We start from the raw sequence: 17,348 nt of genomic DNA, 5'->3' as shown, positions 1-17,348 counted from the left end.
GGGGAGTTTCTCCTATTCTTCTCTGCAGATCCTCTCAAGCTCTGTCAGGTTGGATGGGGAGCATCACTGCACAGCTATTTTCAGGTCTCTCCAGAGATGTTCGATCGAGTTCAAGTCCGGTCTCTGGCTGGGCCACTCAAGGACATTCAGAGACTTGCCCCAAAGCCACTCCTGCGTTGTCTTGGCTGGTTGCTTAGGGTCGTTGTCCTGTTGGAAGGTGAACCTGACTAATCTCCCAGCCCCTGCCACTGAAAAACATCCCCACAGCATGATGCTGCCACCACCATGCTTCACCCTAGGGATGGTGCCAGGTTTCTTCCAGATGTAACGCTTGGCATTCAGGCCAAAGAGTTCAATCTTGGTTTCATCACACCAGAGAATCTTGTTTCTCATGGTCTGAGAGTCTTTAGGTGCCTTTTTGCAAACTCCAAGCGGGCTGTCATGTGTCATTTACTGAGGAGTGGCTTCTGTCTGGCCACTCTACCATAAAGGTCTGATTGGTGGAGTGCTGCAGAGATGGTTGTCCTTCTGGAAGATTCTCCCATCTCTACAGAGGAACTCTGGAGCTCTGTCAGAGTGACCATTGGGTTCTTTATCACCTTCCTGACCAAGGCCCTTCTCCCCCGATTGCTAAGCTTGGCCAGGTGGCCAGATCTAGGAAGAGTCTTGGTGGTTCCAAACTTCTTCCATTTAAGAATGGTGGAGGCCACTGTGTTCTTGGCTTTTGCTCTGACATGCACTGTCAACTGTGGGACCTTAGACAGGTTTGTGCTTCTCCAAATCATGTCCAATCAATTGAATTTACCACAGGTGGACTCCAATCAATTTATTGAAACATCTCAAGGATGATCAATGGAAACATGATTGACCTAAGCCCAATTTTGAGTCTCATAGCAAAGAGTCTGAATACTTATGTAAATAAGGAATTTCAGTTGATATTTTTTAATACATTTGCAACAATTTATAAAAAACGTTTTTCACTTTGTCATTATGGGGAATTGTGTGTAGATTGATGAGGGGAAAAAATAATTTGATTAATTTTAGAGTAAGGCTGTAACGTAACAAAATGTGGAAAAAGTCAAAAGGTCTGAATACTTTCCGAATGCACTGTAAAACTGTCCCAAATGTAACAGCGTTCTTTGTTTGTAGAATGAGAGTCGGACCGAAATGCAGCGTGGTAGTTACTCATGACTTTAATGAATGAAGAGCGTAACATGAAATAACTATAACATATACAAAAACAACAAACGGAACGAGAAATCTAATTACAGCCTATCTGGTGAAACTACACAGAGACAGGAACAATCACCCACAAAATACAAAGCGAAACCAGGCTACCTAAATACGGTTCCCAATCAGAGACAACGAGAATCACCTGACTCTGATTGAGAAGCGCCTCAGGCAGCCAAGCCTATACAACACCCCTAATCAGCCGCGATCCCAAATACTACAAACCCCAATACGAAAAACAACATATAAACCCATGTCACACCCTGGCCTAACCAAACATATAACAAAAACACAAAATACAATGACCAAGGCGTGACAGAACCCCCCCCCCCCCTAAGGTGCGGACTCCCGGACGCACCTCAAAACTATAGGGAGGGTCTGGGTGGGCGTCTGTCCATGGTGGTGGCTCCGGCTCGGGACGTGGACCCCACTCCCTTAATGTCCTAGTTCCTCCCCTTCGCGTCCTGGGATAATCCACCCTCGCCGCCGACCATGGTCTAATAGTCCTCACCCAGAACCCCACAGAACTGAGGAGCAGCTCGTGACTGAGGGGCAGCTCGGGACTGAGGGGCAGCTCGGGACTGAGGGGCAGCTCGGGACTGAGGGGCAGCCCGGGACTGAGGGGCAGCTCGGGACTGAGGGGCAGCTCGGGACTGAGGGGCAGCTCGGAACTGAGGGGCAGCCCGGAACTGAGGGGAAGCCCAGTACTGAGAGAAAGCCCAGTACTGAGAGAAAGCCCAGTACTGAGAGGAAGCCCAGTACTGAGATGAAGCTCAGGTAGGTAGTAGGCTCCGGTAGATCCTGGCTGGCTGGCGGAACTGGAAGATTCTGGTTGACTAGCAGATCTGGAAGAGACTGGTTGACTGGCAGATCTGGAAGAATCTGGTTGACTGGCAGATCTAGAAGATCATGGCTGACTGGCGGATCTAGAAGATCATGGCTGACTGGCGGATCTAGCTGCTCTATGCAGACTGACAGCTCCTTGCAGACTGACAGCTCTGGCTGCTTCATGCAGACCGACAGTTCTGGCTGCTTCATGCAGGCTGACAGCTCCCTGCAGACTGACAGCTCCTTGCAGACTGACAGCTCTTTGCAGACTGACAGCTCTAGCTGCTTTATGCAGACTGACAGCTCTGACTGCTCCATGCAGGCTGACAGCACTCTGCAGACTGGCAGATCCTGGCTGACTGGCACTTCTGGCGGATCCTGGCTGACTGGCACTTCTGGCGGATCCTGGCTGACTGGCACTTCTGGTGGATCCTGGCAGACTGGTGGATCTAACTGATCCTGACAGACTGGCGACGCTGGGCAGACTGGCGGCGCTGGGCAGACTGGCGGCGCTGGGCATACTGGCGGCGCTGGGCATACTGACGGTGCTGGGCAGACTGGCGACGCTGGGCAGAAAGGCGGTGCTGGGCAGACTGGCGACGCTGGGCAGACTGGCGGCGCTGGGCAGACTGGAGACTCCGGCAGCGCAGGAGAGGAGACAGGCTCTGGCTGCCCTGAACAGGCGAGGCGCACTGGAGGCCTGGTGCGTGGTGCTGGAACTGGTGCTACAGGATCGAGGACACGCACAGGAAGCCTGGTGCGGGGAGCTGCCAACGGAGGACTGGAGTGTGGAGGTGGCACAGGATGGGCTAGACCGTGAAGGCGTACTGGAGATCTTGAGAGCAGTGTTGGCACAGGACGTGCAAGGCTAGGGATGTGCACAGGAGGCCTGGTGCGTGAGGCTGGCACCAACTTCACCAGCCGACTAACACGCACCTCAGGTTGAGTATGGAGCGCTAACTCAGGTGCTATCAAATCCCCGACACGATCAGTTGGACGAATATCGTATCTATAGCACCAAGCTAGCAACTCCCTCATTACTCTCCACTCCACTTTCCCCATTAACTCCTTCACAGTCTCTGCTTCGCTCACCTCTAACACCGGCTCTCCCGTGAGTGGTGGGTGATTCTGTAACGGCGTTCTTCGTTTGTGGAAAGAGAGTCGGACCGAAATGCAGTCGTAGTTGTTACTCATGACTTTAATAGAAAAAAGTGACGATACATGAAATTACTAAACAAATACAAAAACAACAAACGGAACGTGAAACCTAATTACAGCCTATCTGGTGAAACTACACAGAGACAGGAACAATCACCCACAAAATACAAAACGAAACCAGGCTACCTAAATACGGTTCCCAATCAGAGACAACGAGAATCACCTGACTCTGATTGAGAAGCGCCTCAGGCAGCCAAGCCTATACAACACCCCTAATCAGCCGCGATCCCAAATACTACAAACCCCAATACGAAAAACAACATATAAACCCATGTCACACCCTGGCCTAACCAAACATATAACAAAAACACAAAATACAATGACCAAGGCGTGACACCAAAAGCAAAGTCACAACAGCAGTCCCAACACTTTACCACTGCTACACCTGGCTATCAGCGGAGCCTTGTCTGGCATCCAAACCGTTAATTCAGCCTCATTTACTGTCTTTAAAAAAACATAGCTGATAGAGCTGACTTGCTTAAACAAATGTGGTTTCTACTGACAATTGAGATGTAGAAATTATGGCATAAGGGGACGACAAGCGGATAAGAGGCAATCCGTAATGTCGATTAAGACATTAATGAGCGAGCTAGGACAGACTTAGTCAATATAACTATTTGTTCAGCGCTTTTGAAATATACAAGCGACAGAATTCAGAACATGGGCCGTTCTTACAATGTTCTCCCTGTACACCAAGTCAAAACAGTAACGTTAGGTGAAATTAATTGAGGGAAAAATAGACCAAATTATTAGGGTGCGGCACATGGGCTACTAACAGCTTATTACACAACATACACTTAATATTACTTTCTTAGCTACAGTATACATATCTCCCTGGAATATTACATAATTTATGCAGCAGCATACAAGACATTTTTTGGACTCACCTTGTTGTGCTGTGCTCACTTGAACAGGAAGGTGGGGCGGCGGTCCTTTGTGGGCAGATTTTGTCATCAAAGTTAGTCATCAAAGTCTGGCATTCTCTGGATTTATGGTGCTTTCAATACAAGGTTGAATGGTTGAATGATGATGACGTCTGTGATCTTCAGGTCGTAGCTCTAGAAAAAGGCCAGAGTTTCCGATTTACAATTCCGAGTTGGATGACCGTTCAAAAAGTATATTCCCAGTCGGAGCTCGTTTTTTCCTGTTTTCCCAGTTGACTTGAACTCACTGGTGAGATTTCCCAATTACGAGTTAACAGTTGTTTTGAGCGCGACAGAAATTATGCTGGATTGACAGCATGTTGAATGTTTATAATTTTAAACTTGGAAAAAAGATCCGTAAACCCAGACTTGGGACAACACAGCCACCACTGAATAGCAGGCTAGTGATTTCTTTGCAATGCTTGCAGTTAGCCACTGATTCCTTCCAAACCACTCATTGCTGAATTTGCGATTTCCAGCTTGTTGTGTAATGTTTAGGTCCAATGGCCGATGTGCACCGATACGTTTTATCTATACTTTCTCTTCATTATTTATCTTCATATGAGAAGGATTAAAAAGGATTTGCCAGTAGATTGTGATCTTGATTCATGATGATGAAGATTATGAAGATTATGAAAGTATGATGTTGACATGATCAGTCCAATCAAATCTACTGTAGATATAACAAGTAGACAATGGACCTGATCGGACAGCTCAGAGCCTCTGCTCTTTTCTGTCCATAATAAACAAACATAAGAAACAATTGGATTAGTGGAAGAGGCAGGGCAGGCCAGGAACAAGGAAGAAGGGTGTGGTCAGCAGGGCATCCCCCGAGGCTGAATGCCCTTTTCCAGACATGAGTTCGTGGTGTTTTGTTTTAATAATAGAGGTAAAAAAAGAAAATAAAAAAAGAGGAATAAAAGAGGGATAAACGGACTTCATTAAAATTGTAGCTCACAGCTGTGCATAACGGGATTTGAGGTCATTTTATCTGTGGCCAAAGACCTTGAGTCTTCTTGGATGGGCACTTCTAATGTAACTCTATGGCAGCACCCCAAGGGGTTTGAGTTTTCGAGCTCCCCATGAGTGACAGAACACTGAGCCAATCACTGCGCAACTAGAGAACATTACAAACTCTTACGCTCTGTATTTTCCGCTGGCTGCCCCACCACCACAGAAAGTACTGAGTTAGGCGGAAACACCTGCATTTTGGAGCTGCCTTACTCAAGAAAGCAAAAAAAAGTTTGTATGTGGCTTCATTAACTCAATTATTTATTTCATTTTATTTACATTGTTTGCAAACTAATATGTGACACGTATTAATGCAAAAATAATATTAGCTGAAAATGATGGGTCGCCATTGGATAGGCCAGATGTACAAAACCTTGCAGAAAGCCTATTCAACTGACAATCTATTAAAAACATATAGAAACTATTGGAACCAAGACTTAAAAATGACTGATATTGATGGAGGGAGTGATGGAACATAATGAACGAAATTACATGCCTTATTATTTAAATATATATTTTAAAATCTGGCTACAGACAGAAACAACATAAAACAATTTGAAGTATTACAAGCATTAGAAACAACATTGGGTGTGGATATGGTGGGAACATGTGGTTCTGAGCAAGTGGGATATCATTCATATTTGTGGAAATGTATGTAGAAAGTTAAGTTGCCTATTGTTTTCGTTAATGTGTGTTTTTGTTTATTGTAAAAAATAAAATAAAAGTAAAATGAAATATATACAAATAAAATAAATGCTTGAGTACAAGAGTCGGCCCTAATTCATTCAGAGAAGGGAGGCCTGCCACTGTGGTCTCTCTTCAGTCTAGTCACTGCCTATGGGAATCAACAGCAGCTCCCAATTTATACAATTTAACATTCATTATGAGCCCTGAAATTGGCTTCTGTTGTGTTTACTCACTTGCATGAATATCCCATTTTCCAAATTAATCATTTACCTAGGAGAGAGAATGGGAGGGAGGGGAGAGAAAGAGAGAAAGGGAAGGAGGGAGGGAGGGAGGGAGGGAGGGAGGGAGGGAAGGAAGGAAGGAAGGAGGGAGGGAGGGAGGGAGGGAGGGAGGGAGGGGGAGGGAGAGAAGGGGGAGGGAGAGAAAGAGAAGGGAGGGAGGGTGAAGATGGACATTGCCTGAAGTAGATTTATTGTTTCCTTTCTGCTCAGACTGCTGAGCACAGCTTTGGGTATAGTTATTTTCAGTTATTCAAATTAGTCTGGCTTATATGCAAGGCACTGGGCTGGGGGACTCACAATATAGGCCCTATTGAGTCTATGTACTGATCTAATACATTTTTATAGAACATTTTATTTAATCAAATGAAATTGAACATCCATATCATAATGCATGGCATGCATTGCAAGTTGGTGCTGTTCAGTATTACAAACTGGGTGATTCGAGCCTGAATGCTGATTGTCTGATAGCCGTGGTATATCAGACTGTATACCACGGGTATGACAAAACATGTATTTTTACTTATCTAATTACGCTAGTAACCAGTTTATAATAGCAATAAGGCACATCGGGGGGTTGTGCTATATGGCCAACATACCACGCCAAATCGGCTGTATCAGGCACTCCGCGTAAGAAAAGTCCTTAGCGCTGGTATATTGGCCATATACCACACAAAACAAATCAAATTAATTTATATAGCCCTTCGTACATCAGCTGATATCGCAAAGTGCTGTACAGAAACCCAGCCTAAAACCCCAAACAGCACACCCCCCATGTCTTATTGCTTAATTGTTGTTGTTGTTGTTGTTGTTGTTCTATTATAAGGAGGGATAGGTCCGCAACTCAATATGTTCGTATTTATTCAAGTCACGATATCAGCCAGCAGGTCTCCGTCAATGACTACATAGATCTACATTTGAATTGATTTCAGCATTGACGCCTTTATCACCACACAATAGTGGTAGTGCAATGTCGCGCCCATGTGGACATTACAGTTATTACACCAGCACAGAATAAATTGAAATAACGCGAAATGAGCAGAAAAACATAAAATAATATGAAAATGTGGTGTGATTATTAAATTCCGATTATATCGGATCAAATCCCCCAAAATGTACAACTTCGTCAAAATGCTGGAAAGACGTATTTAAATCACTTTTGTTTAGTGCACGTGTTCCATCAGCACAGCATTGTGGGTGCAAATCATAATCCATTTCCTCCAATTGAAGAAGCGCCATTTTCGGCGTTGTCACACAGCATGTCGCTAATGTTTATGACATAATAAGAACGAATTTCAGTGTTTGTTATTCTACGTTAGCTTTCCAAGTACTATCTGAAAGATGGGGCGAAAGAAGAAGAAGCAGATGAAGCCATGGTGCTGGTATCCTTTGGTTTGGGGAATAGACCAAACGCAAATCATGAAAGGAAAGTGAGGGCTCGAGTGCTTAGCAAGGTAGCTACTAAGATACTGTAGGCCTCACCAGACCCGTTCGGACTTTTGATACTTTGTCGTATGTTTGTAATAATGTTGTGGCAATTTAAGTTTACAACATTCTCTTTTAGTTTTATATCAACAAAGTTAACCTAAATGGTGTATATTGTCGAACATTTATACCGGAAATCTAGGTATGTTCGCTAACTAGCCAGCGGGTTTATTAGTTAGCAAAGTAACTTATTGTATTCATTATGTAGCTATCTACAACTACCCAGTTTGACGCTTACTCGGAATTCTTTGTCTGTCATAGATGGTGGTCAGAAGTTGTGTTCAAAGAGTAACTAACTATACCTTACGTTCAAATAAAGGAGTAACGTTAATAGCAGGGAGCACCATCGATTGAATTAACTGAAACCAACTAGCTAGCTTGCTGACGTTAGTTTATACTCTGACATTTCCTTAGTTCACAACTTGAAGGTATTGTAATCGAGATTTCGATGATGAAAAGATCCTCATCCAACATCAAAAGGCCAAACATTTTAAGTGCCATATATGTCACAAGAAGTTGTACACTGGTCCGGGGCTGGCAATCCACTGTATGCAGGTTGGTATTCACATTAACAACATGTTGGTTATTCATTCATCTGTGTTGTCATACCTTTTATTTGTGATATGAATCATTGATGGTGTGGGTTGTGTGTGTTTCAGGTTCACAAAGAGACCATCGACGGGGTCCCCAACGCTATACCTGGAAGGGTAGACATAGAGTTGGAAATCTATGGCATGGAAGGAATTCCAGAGAAGGATATGCAGGAGAGGAGACGGACATTGGAACAAAAGCAGGGTTAGTTAGTGTTAACATTTCCTGCATCTGTAAATGGGGGGTTTAGACCATAGAAATCTACAGCCAGAACAAATCATGTTAAACAAATATTGTGTGGCTAAAATACCCCCTTGTGTTCAGAGAGCCAGAAGAAGAAGCAGAATCAGGACGACTCTGACGAGGATGACGACGATGATGATGCTCCAGGCCCTTCGTTCGTTCAGCAGCAGATGCCTGTTGCCCAGCCCCAGGCTAGCTACGTCCCTCCCATGGCCCAGCCCAGCATCCCCCCCGGGGCCAGGGCTCCAGGCATGCCACCAGGAGCTTACTCAGGTAGAACATGGGCTGAATGGCCATACGATTGCTCTGTTCTGCCAGTAAGACATTTGCATCAAGTAATGATGATTGGCAAAAATGTTCAACTGCTCTGAATTGTGAATGAATCATGCCCATTCTGAACAAACCACAAACTGGAAAAAAATACATTCCCTTCATCACCATATAATGGATGATAAGCTATACCTGGTGTGTTTAAAATCTAGTTCTTTCCCTTTTCTCCCCAATGCAGGAATGCCCCCTATGATGCCAGGTCACGGTGTCCCGCCCATGATGCATGGGATGCCCCCTGGTATGCACGGAATGCCACCAGGGTGAGTACTAACTCGTACTACTCAATGGGCGACATTTTCATCTCTCAATGTGTTTGCTCACTCTTTGCAGGAGTTAAATGTCGCCCAGAACTGGTCCATCGTTGCAGAATCTGACTTATTATTAAAGCTTCAGACAGTTAGATTTGATCATTCAGATTGTAACTCACACCTACCTGTTGGTTTGATCTCCATACAGCATGATGCACGGGATGGGAGGGATGATGCCTCCAATGATGCAAGGGATGCCCGGTATGCCGCCAGGTAAGCACTGTCCTAGGAGGTACTCCTCTTCCCCTCCCTTACTCCAGTCACTCTGTACTCGTGGGGTGGTCTGGCATTGACAGGGGATACAGCACCGCGGCCCTCTCCCCTCTGTTCTAGGACTGTTCTCCTATATGAGGCTTGTGAGTGAGCGAGTTGACAATTTCACAAGAATAGAATGGTGCATAGAGCTGGGCGACATGGACAAAAGTATTTAATGATAAGCTTGAAACATGAATGTGCACCACCGCTGTTTTAATATTACCTGTAAAAAATACTACTACTTTGAATGTTCTCGCTATCGATTGTTCGGTTATCAATCGCCTGTATGAAACAAAACAAGTTTGCTGAAACATCACATTTCTCTAGTAGGGCCCTATAGGTTATTTATTGTAATGAATGATATCAGCAAAATACCCACGATAAGTGGTCGATGTCGATCATTTTCGGTTTATCGTCCTGGCTCTAGTAGCACAAAATCATGTTCACTACATTCTATCATGACCTAGAAACCATCTGCTCCCCTAACTCCTTGAGAAAGAACTGTGATTTGATATTGAGACCTGATGTCTTGTCTATAGGAATGCCACCTCACATGGGTCACCGTCCTGGTATTCCCCACATGGCCCAGGCCCCCACCCCGGCAGGGATGCCCAGGCCCGCCGCAGCAGCCCCTGCTGCCGTCAGCAAGCCCCTGTTCCCCAGCGCAGTACAGGTGGGTCACCTTGCCTAGAGGTGAGGTGGGATGGAGCTGTAGCTTGTCATACGTGTCTCATTGGTTTACCTTCTTCATTTTAAATGGTGTCCATTGAATAATTCACCAAGAGGATTTCCTCTGTAGTAAGATGGTTATACTGGTGCGCTCATCTCAGGCACATGCATACTATCAGAGTATCATCATCATCATTAATGATGGGGAGTAGGCTTGGGCGGTATCCAGATTGTCATACCGAACATGTGCCATATCGGTATATTTGGTAATACTGGCACTGAACACAAGGGGCACTATTTTCAAACCCCAGCTGAGCTTTTGTAATTCAAAGGTTAGCAATGCTAACAAGTACATGTGCTTTTTAGCATTCTATGGGATTTTACATCGTGAACATTTAGACAGCCTCTGACCTAATCTGTTTTCAGGAGAGACATCCCAGTTCACAAAGTTATAAAAGTAACTTAGATATGCTACAGTTTGGTGCATGCACAGCACAATTATTAGACGGCAAGGCTCTTGATCCAGGAGGGGGTTTTCTGCTGTTACCGGCAGTATAATTAATTTTGTAAGAAGCTAACCACCTAGTTGGATAGCTAACTAGCTACTAAATTAGCAAACCAAATGTACAGCTACAGAGCATTTAGCACATTTTACTTAAACGTTTACTTGTGTTATGAAACATCTAGCTGGTGAACATTTAGTTGTGAATTCCATACTGTAACCTGATCACCTGGCGTGTGCTGCACAACAATGAGTGACTCACAAGGCTCTGATCCCGTTATTGTGTGCTTGCAAACAAACACCATGTGACTGGGTACTAGCGGTAAGCTTCATAATAAAAAATTCTGACAAGTGAAATTAAATACTCAATCATTGTCTCTTAATACATTGCACAAGTTGACTGTAGATATTTACTTGGAATGTAGCAACAAATATTCACATTTATGCAGTCTCCAAATAAATCATTTCAATGATATTGAAAAACCATCCTGTGGCTATTTCCAAATACCCCGGTATATGGTATACCGTCCAAGCCTAATATGGCGCCGCAATAGCAAAGTTGTATCGGTAATGCATCCATAGTACGGAACAATAGTCAACTATCAGTCATTATCAAACTGCCCTCTTCTCGATTTCTTCTCTAGAGCTGCTGGTATTCACTCTAGGTTCTGCTAGTGTTGTTCACACTCTGCCTCTCTTCTTTATGCTGCAGATGGGCTCTCATGTTCCAAACACCATCACAGCCTCTCCCAGTAGCACTGCAGACTCTCAGTCTGCTGCCTCTAAGCCTCTGTTCTCTAACACTCCACAAGTAGGCAGGACTCTTTCACTCCCATGTCCCATAGACGCTTGTGGCATGCAGCATATCCGCTTGATTTGGTTGGGAATGCTACAAAATGTCTGTATTCTGACATACACATAAGTTAACATATTCAGCTGGCTTTTTGTCATTCCTTATGCATTTTTATGAATCGCTCCACCAAAAGGATGAGCTGCCGGTCGGCTTTCCCTTAGGAGGACTTGCTGCATGCCTGTGTGTGGCCTGCCTTAGTATTCTTAGCCCTGGATTGGTGATTTAAATATGTGTTTTGTTTAGGCACAGCTTGCATTTTAGTATTTTTTTCCCTTCCCCTGACTTGTTAGCATGATTTCCTCAGATGGTATTTCGCACAATGCAATGCTCATCAGCAATATGTGATATGACAAGTTTTTCTTGCGTGTTTCAGCTGAACTGACGTTTCAATCACTTTTTCAAACTGCGATTTTATATGAATATTACCACCTGTGGAATCCTGATATTTTCCAGTCATTTAAAGTGCTAATTGGTTCAGCGTTAGATGTACAGTGCACTCTGCTTATAAAAATCTGAGGAAACAACCAATCTTGTTGTGATCAAAAATCATGGGACAAATTCTGTTTAGAACGCACTTCTAAGGAATCAATAGGTCAAATGTCTAAATAACTGATTCCTATGAGAGGAGAGCATTGTCATCTGTGTGTGATTATGAGGAGTCGCTCACCCATCTGACGGTGCCTCTTCTTTCCTGTCTCCCAGGCCCAGCAGAGTGCCTCTGGAGCTGTGCCCCACAACGCGCCCTCCACCTCCTCTGACCCTCCCAAAGCAACATTCCCCGCCTACACCCAGTCCTCTGCCTCCTCCTCCAACCCCCCTAGTAACACTGTGGCCAAGCCCCCCGCCACAGTGACCAGTAAGCCAGCCACCCTCACCACCATGAGTGCAACCAGTAAGTTGATCCACCCTGATGAGGATATCTCACTGGTAAGTTGCTCCTGCTTTGCGTTTTGCCCTTAAACAGTAAGTAATGAATGAGAAAGTACATTTATCTGTTTTGATACTTGTAATATTAGTTTAAAGCAAATTAGTTAAATCTAATATAATTGAGTTAGTTGTGTGATTTGTCCTTGCCGTTGCACTGAAAGGGATAGGCTAGTGTTGTGTCCTATCTAAGAATCCTCTCTGTGTTTGTCTGCCCGGTAACAGGAGGAGCGACGGGCTCAGTTGCCCCGGTACCAGCGTAACGTGCCCAGGCAGGGGCAGGTCCACATGTCTGCCCCTCCTGTGGCGGCCGTGGGCGGCATGATGCCCCCACAGCAGGGCATGCCCCCCCAGCAGCCTGGCATGAGGCACCCCATGCACGGTAGGAGACATTGTGGCATCACTAGACCAGAAACTTGTAGCCTTTGATGGCATGAAAGACCCAAGTATCATACCGGTCAAAACATGTTTTTTTTGCATTTGCTTGCATTGTGACTGTGATGTTTCAATATACTTCCTCCTCCCTCCAGGTCAGTATGGTGGTCCCCCCCAGGGCATGCCTGGCTACATGCAGGGCGGGATGCCTCCGTATGGGCAGGGCCCTCCGATGGGATACCAAGGAGGGCCTCCCATGGGCATGAGGCCCCCCGTCATGTCTCCTGCGGGACGATACTGAAGAAGTCGCAACGACCTGGCCCCTCACTAGGTTTGGTGGTTAAACCTTTTCTCACCTTGTGCTTTTTAAAACTAGCCCAAGCCAATGAGCTGTAAGACCAACCAGTGATGGTGAAGAAAAGTATTGATGAAAAAAAATATATATACGCAGCACATGGACATTTAACATGACATCTTTAATGGGGGAAAAAACATAGAAACAACAAAACACACAAAACAACTGGTTGATAATGACAACTTTGTCATTGTGCAGATTTGATACACGTATGGTGTTTTTCTTCTCATGTTTCACTCAGGTTTGTAGAAGTGAAGTGTGTTAAATATGGTTCATATTATTTTGACTGCTCGCTGCTGGAGTAACATGATCGTACCGCCCCCCCCCCTTACAAAAAGGCAAGTTTCCTGTAAATATATGATTTTCTGTTGTGTAGAGTAAGTCGGTGACGAGGCCCTCACAGCACACTTTGTGTTGTTGGACGCCCTGTCCCCAACCATATGGTTGGTGAGGGTCCTCCTTTATGATGATGATTCCAACTGTTTAGGAGTTTACCACCAGATCTATGGATTATTATCTATCAGTCTCTAGCTTCATTCTTATTTCAGGTTTATTCCATGATCAAAAGGGTAACTTGTGTGGATTTATTCTCTGTACTGTTTTAAACAATCTATGTTGTAATAAAACTCACTTAAAATCCAACACTGTTTTCTTCCTGACCCGTGGATGGGGATGAGGCTTCATGAAGGTTTGTACCATGAAGGTTAGTACCTTCATCATGAAGGTTTGTACATAAATGTTGTATTTATGAAATATTGCTCAAATAATTAGGATATCAACTTCCTAGGTCTCTGGTATTTTTTAAAAACTGGTTTTAATATACACATTGTATTGATGCAGATAAGTTTATAGCCTAGACCTTCTTTACCAGTAATCCAGTCATTTAATACCTGCACCCTGAATTAGTTTACCTTCCTCACTTTAGGTTCACTAACATTTGCATGCAAGTGCTCTATGCTGTGTTTGTGTGTGTGAGTAGTTGATGATAAATATACAGTTTACTTGATGTCAGGTGTATTTTTCCTAAACCACCTGCTCATGTCCTCCGGTTGTCTAGTTTTTCAAGTCAGAGGTCCTTATTTGGTGTTCGTTCACTGTGGTGCATCAGTGTTTCCCCTATATGCATTTAGCAGCAGCACAACGCCGCTGCTAAACAGTGGCCACCACTGCAAAAATATATGTTTAAATGACTAAAACCAGGAATATAGAAACAATAATGGAGCGATATGTTTTTGAACTAAAAATCGCCAAAATAACTAGACAGTATCTAAAATTCTAAAATGTCATGACATAGGTCCCCGTTTGATTTTGTTTGAGTCGTTTAGATGAATTAAGAACAATGCATAAGCCATGGCAAAATGTGTAGAATTGCAGGAAATATCTTTAAAACTGTAAAATATTCATGGCAAAATGTGTAGAATTGCAGGAAATATCTTTAAAACTGTAAAATATTCATGGCAAAATTTGTAGAATTGCAGTAAACTTGCTTTAGAACAGCTACAGTTTCTCTGGCTGAGAAGAGGGCCTCTAAAATGTGCCATTTGCCATGCCCACTACCCCCACATGCTAACTTTGCCACCGCTGTTGGAAAAAAATACTAGGGGAAACACTGCATAGCATATTAAAATCGAAAAACCATTACTTTTATACTTTTTTTTTTTTTTAAGCCCATGTCTATTTTGATGGTAATGTCCTTATCTGCTTTTCAGCCTAAAACACAGATTTCTTGCGAAACAGGTCAGTTATCTGTAAGTACCCATTCCCTTACCATAGTGTGGCTGTATCTTGCACCGGATGTACAGTTTTAGTAGTAACTAGTTATTGAATCTGAAATCATGCATTTTGGGTGTTTTCCAAGATTTGTATGTATTGTAGAGTTATCCTAAAGTACTTGCTCAAGATTTGTGACACCATTTGGTTGCATACAAATGTAATGAATGTTGAATGCTGTGGTGTGCCATTGTTGCCTCTTTCTGTCTGGTGGTGAAGGGGGCTGTTCGGTGGAAACTGGACACATTTTTATCCCACTCATTTGGTAAGTAGGATTTCACATCCGCTTTGAAAGTATTCATACCCCTTGTTACAGCCTGAATTCAAAATGGATTAAATAGATTCTCACAGATCTACCCACAATACCCCATAATGACAAAGTGAAATCACGTTTGAAAATGAAATGCATATCTCATACATAAATATTCAACCCTTGAGTCAATATGTTAGAATCACCTTTGGAAGCTATTACAACTGAGTCTTTCTGGGTAAGTCTCAGCTTTGCACAAATATAATACAATCCAGGTGTGCAATCTATAATTCTTCAAGCTCTGTCAATTTGGTTGTTGATCATTGCTAGACAGCCATTTTCAAGTCTTGCCATAGATTTTCAAACCGATTTGTAAGTCAACTCTTAACTAGGCCATTCAGGAACTTTCTATGTCTTCTTGGTAAGCAACTCCTGTGTATATTTGACCTGTGTTTTAGGTTATTGTCTTGCTGAACGGTACATTTGTCTCCCAGTGTCTTGGAAAGCAGGCTGAACCAGATTTTCCTTTAGGTGTTTTCATGTGCTTAGCTCTATTCTGTTTCTTTTTTATCCTAAACTGCCTAGCCCTTGCCGACGACTAGCATACCCATAACATGATGCAGCCACCACCACCATGCTTGAAAATATGACGAGGGGTAGTCATTGACGTGTTGTGTTGATTTGCCCCAAACATAATGCTTTGTATTCAGGACATAAAGTTGATTTCTTTGCCACATAAAAAAAAAATGCTTTACAGGCTTCCTGTTCACGCTGTCATTTAGGTAAGTATTATGGAGTAACAATGTTGATCAATCATCAGTTTTCTATCACAACCATTAAACTCAAATGTTTTATTGGCCTCGTGAAATACCTGAACGGTTTCCTCTCTGGCAACTGAGTAAGGAAGGATGCCTGTATCTTTGTAGTAATATAATAATAATAATAATAATATATGCCATTTAGCTGACGCTTTTATCCAAAGCGACTTACAGTCATGTGTGCATACATTTTACGTATGGGTGGTCCCGGGAATCGAACCCACTACCCTGGCGTTACAAGCGCCATGCTCTACCAACTGAGCCACAGAAGTGACTGGGTGTATTGATACACCATCCAAAGTATTATAACTTCACCACGCTCAAAGGGATATTCAATGTCTACTTTTGATTTTAATTTTACCCACCTACCGATAGATACCCTTTGCGAGGCATTTGAAAACCTTCACTGCTCGGCTCAGGAACCTTTTATCTGTATGTGTGGGGTACATGAATGAGGTAGTTATTCAAATCATGTTAAGCACTATTAATGCACACAGTGAGTCTATACAATTTATATTGTGACTTAAGCAAAATGTTTACTCCAGAATTTATTTAGGCTTGCCATAACAAAGGGGTTGAATACTTTGATTCAAGACGTCTCAGCTTTCCATTGAATTAATTAGTATAAAGTAAAAAAAAAAATTAAACTTTGACATTGTGCGGTATTGTGCAAGCCAGTGACAATCTCAATTGAATCCATTTTTAAATTCAAGCTGGAACACAAAGTACAGAAAGTCAAGGGGGTGAATACTTTTGGAAGGCACTTGCTGACGAAGGCAGTTATAAAATAATGATTGACAAGTTCATTTGAAAACACTCCCAAACAATATTACGGTAAAAAAAAAGTTTTCCCCAAGTTATGATGATTGTTTACAGATTAATAGATTATTAATAATTATGGATTATAGTATTTGACCTGTTAGATGTCGTTCTCAACAAGAGTCCGAACTCGTCTTCCAACTTTCGTAAACAATGCTCAACTATCTTGGATATGCTGCTGTCATTAATACTGTTACTCCACAATACTCCATAAAGCTGTTACTAGGATTAGCTTCACCATTATAATTAATCTCCCCATTTATAAAAAAAATTGTCAACATACATCCCTTTTAAAGGGAACTTTTGTTCAACCTTTGTGCCTGTTTGTTCATTAACTATACATTTCACATAAAGCAAATGGACATGTTATTTCACAAGACCATGTAGGTAGTATCACAGTTGCTCTCCCCTTGCTGATGTGCATTACATGTATCCTAATATAGGAATCCAAATGCTTTGTATCAACACTCGCTGTATAATAAATCATGTGTATATACTGTACAATTTTCAGTGTTTTTTTTTTTCAAGCCTATTGTTTTAAAAACCCATTTTATATCAGGAACAGGACACATCTGAAGCATCTTTGTAAGAGTACCACTAGATGGTCTTGTTGGGTCGTGAACTTG

The 17,348-nt window shown here is 43.0% G+C and overlaps 1 protein-coding gene and 1 non-coding gene across 3 annotated transcripts; both read left to right on the top strand.

Annotated features, from left to right (window-relative positions):
- Nucleotides 1-7,371: 7,371 nt before the first annotated feature.
- Nucleotides 7,372-13,707, top strand: LOC118364837 (BUB3-interacting and GLEBS motif-containing protein ZNF207-like). Of its 2 annotated transcripts, XM_035746590.2 has the most exons (11): nt 7,372-7,557; nt 8,089-8,215; nt 8,320-8,455; nt 8,576-8,767; nt 9,003-9,084; nt 9,281-9,345; nt 9,927-10,060; nt 11,271-11,369; nt 12,114-12,338; nt 12,561-12,717; nt 12,866-13,707. In XM_035746590.2, exons 1-11 carry the CDS (start codon nt 7,517-7,519, stop codon nt 13,009-13,011), a joined length of 1,404 nt encoding a protein of 467 aa, XP_035602483.1. In that variant the 5' UTR covers nt 7,372-7,516; the 3' UTR covers nt 13,012-13,707. The 2 variants fall into 2 exon arrangements, with proteins under 2 accessions (XP_035602483.1, XP_035602484.1); XM_035746591.2 differs by lacking the exon at nt 11,271-11,369 and having other exon boundaries at nt 7,373-7,557.
- LOC118365823 (small nucleolar RNA SNORA49) lies at nt 9,373-9,505 on the top strand. The gene has a single exon (XR_004821819.1). It is a non-coding gene; the product is annotated as a small nucleolar RNA SNORA49 (small nucleolar RNA).
- Nucleotides 13,708-17,348: the final 3,641 nt, after the last annotated feature.

Source organism: Oncorhynchus keta, chromosome 32, assembly GCF_023373465.1.
Source record: "Oncorhynchus keta strain PuntledgeMale-10-30-2019 chromosome 32, Oket_V2, whole genome shotgun sequence".
Lineage (NCBI taxonomy): Eukaryota > Metazoa > Chordata > Actinopteri > Salmoniformes > Salmonidae > Oncorhynchus > Oncorhynchus keta.
This window is presented reverse-complemented; position numbering and strand designations above follow the sequence as displayed.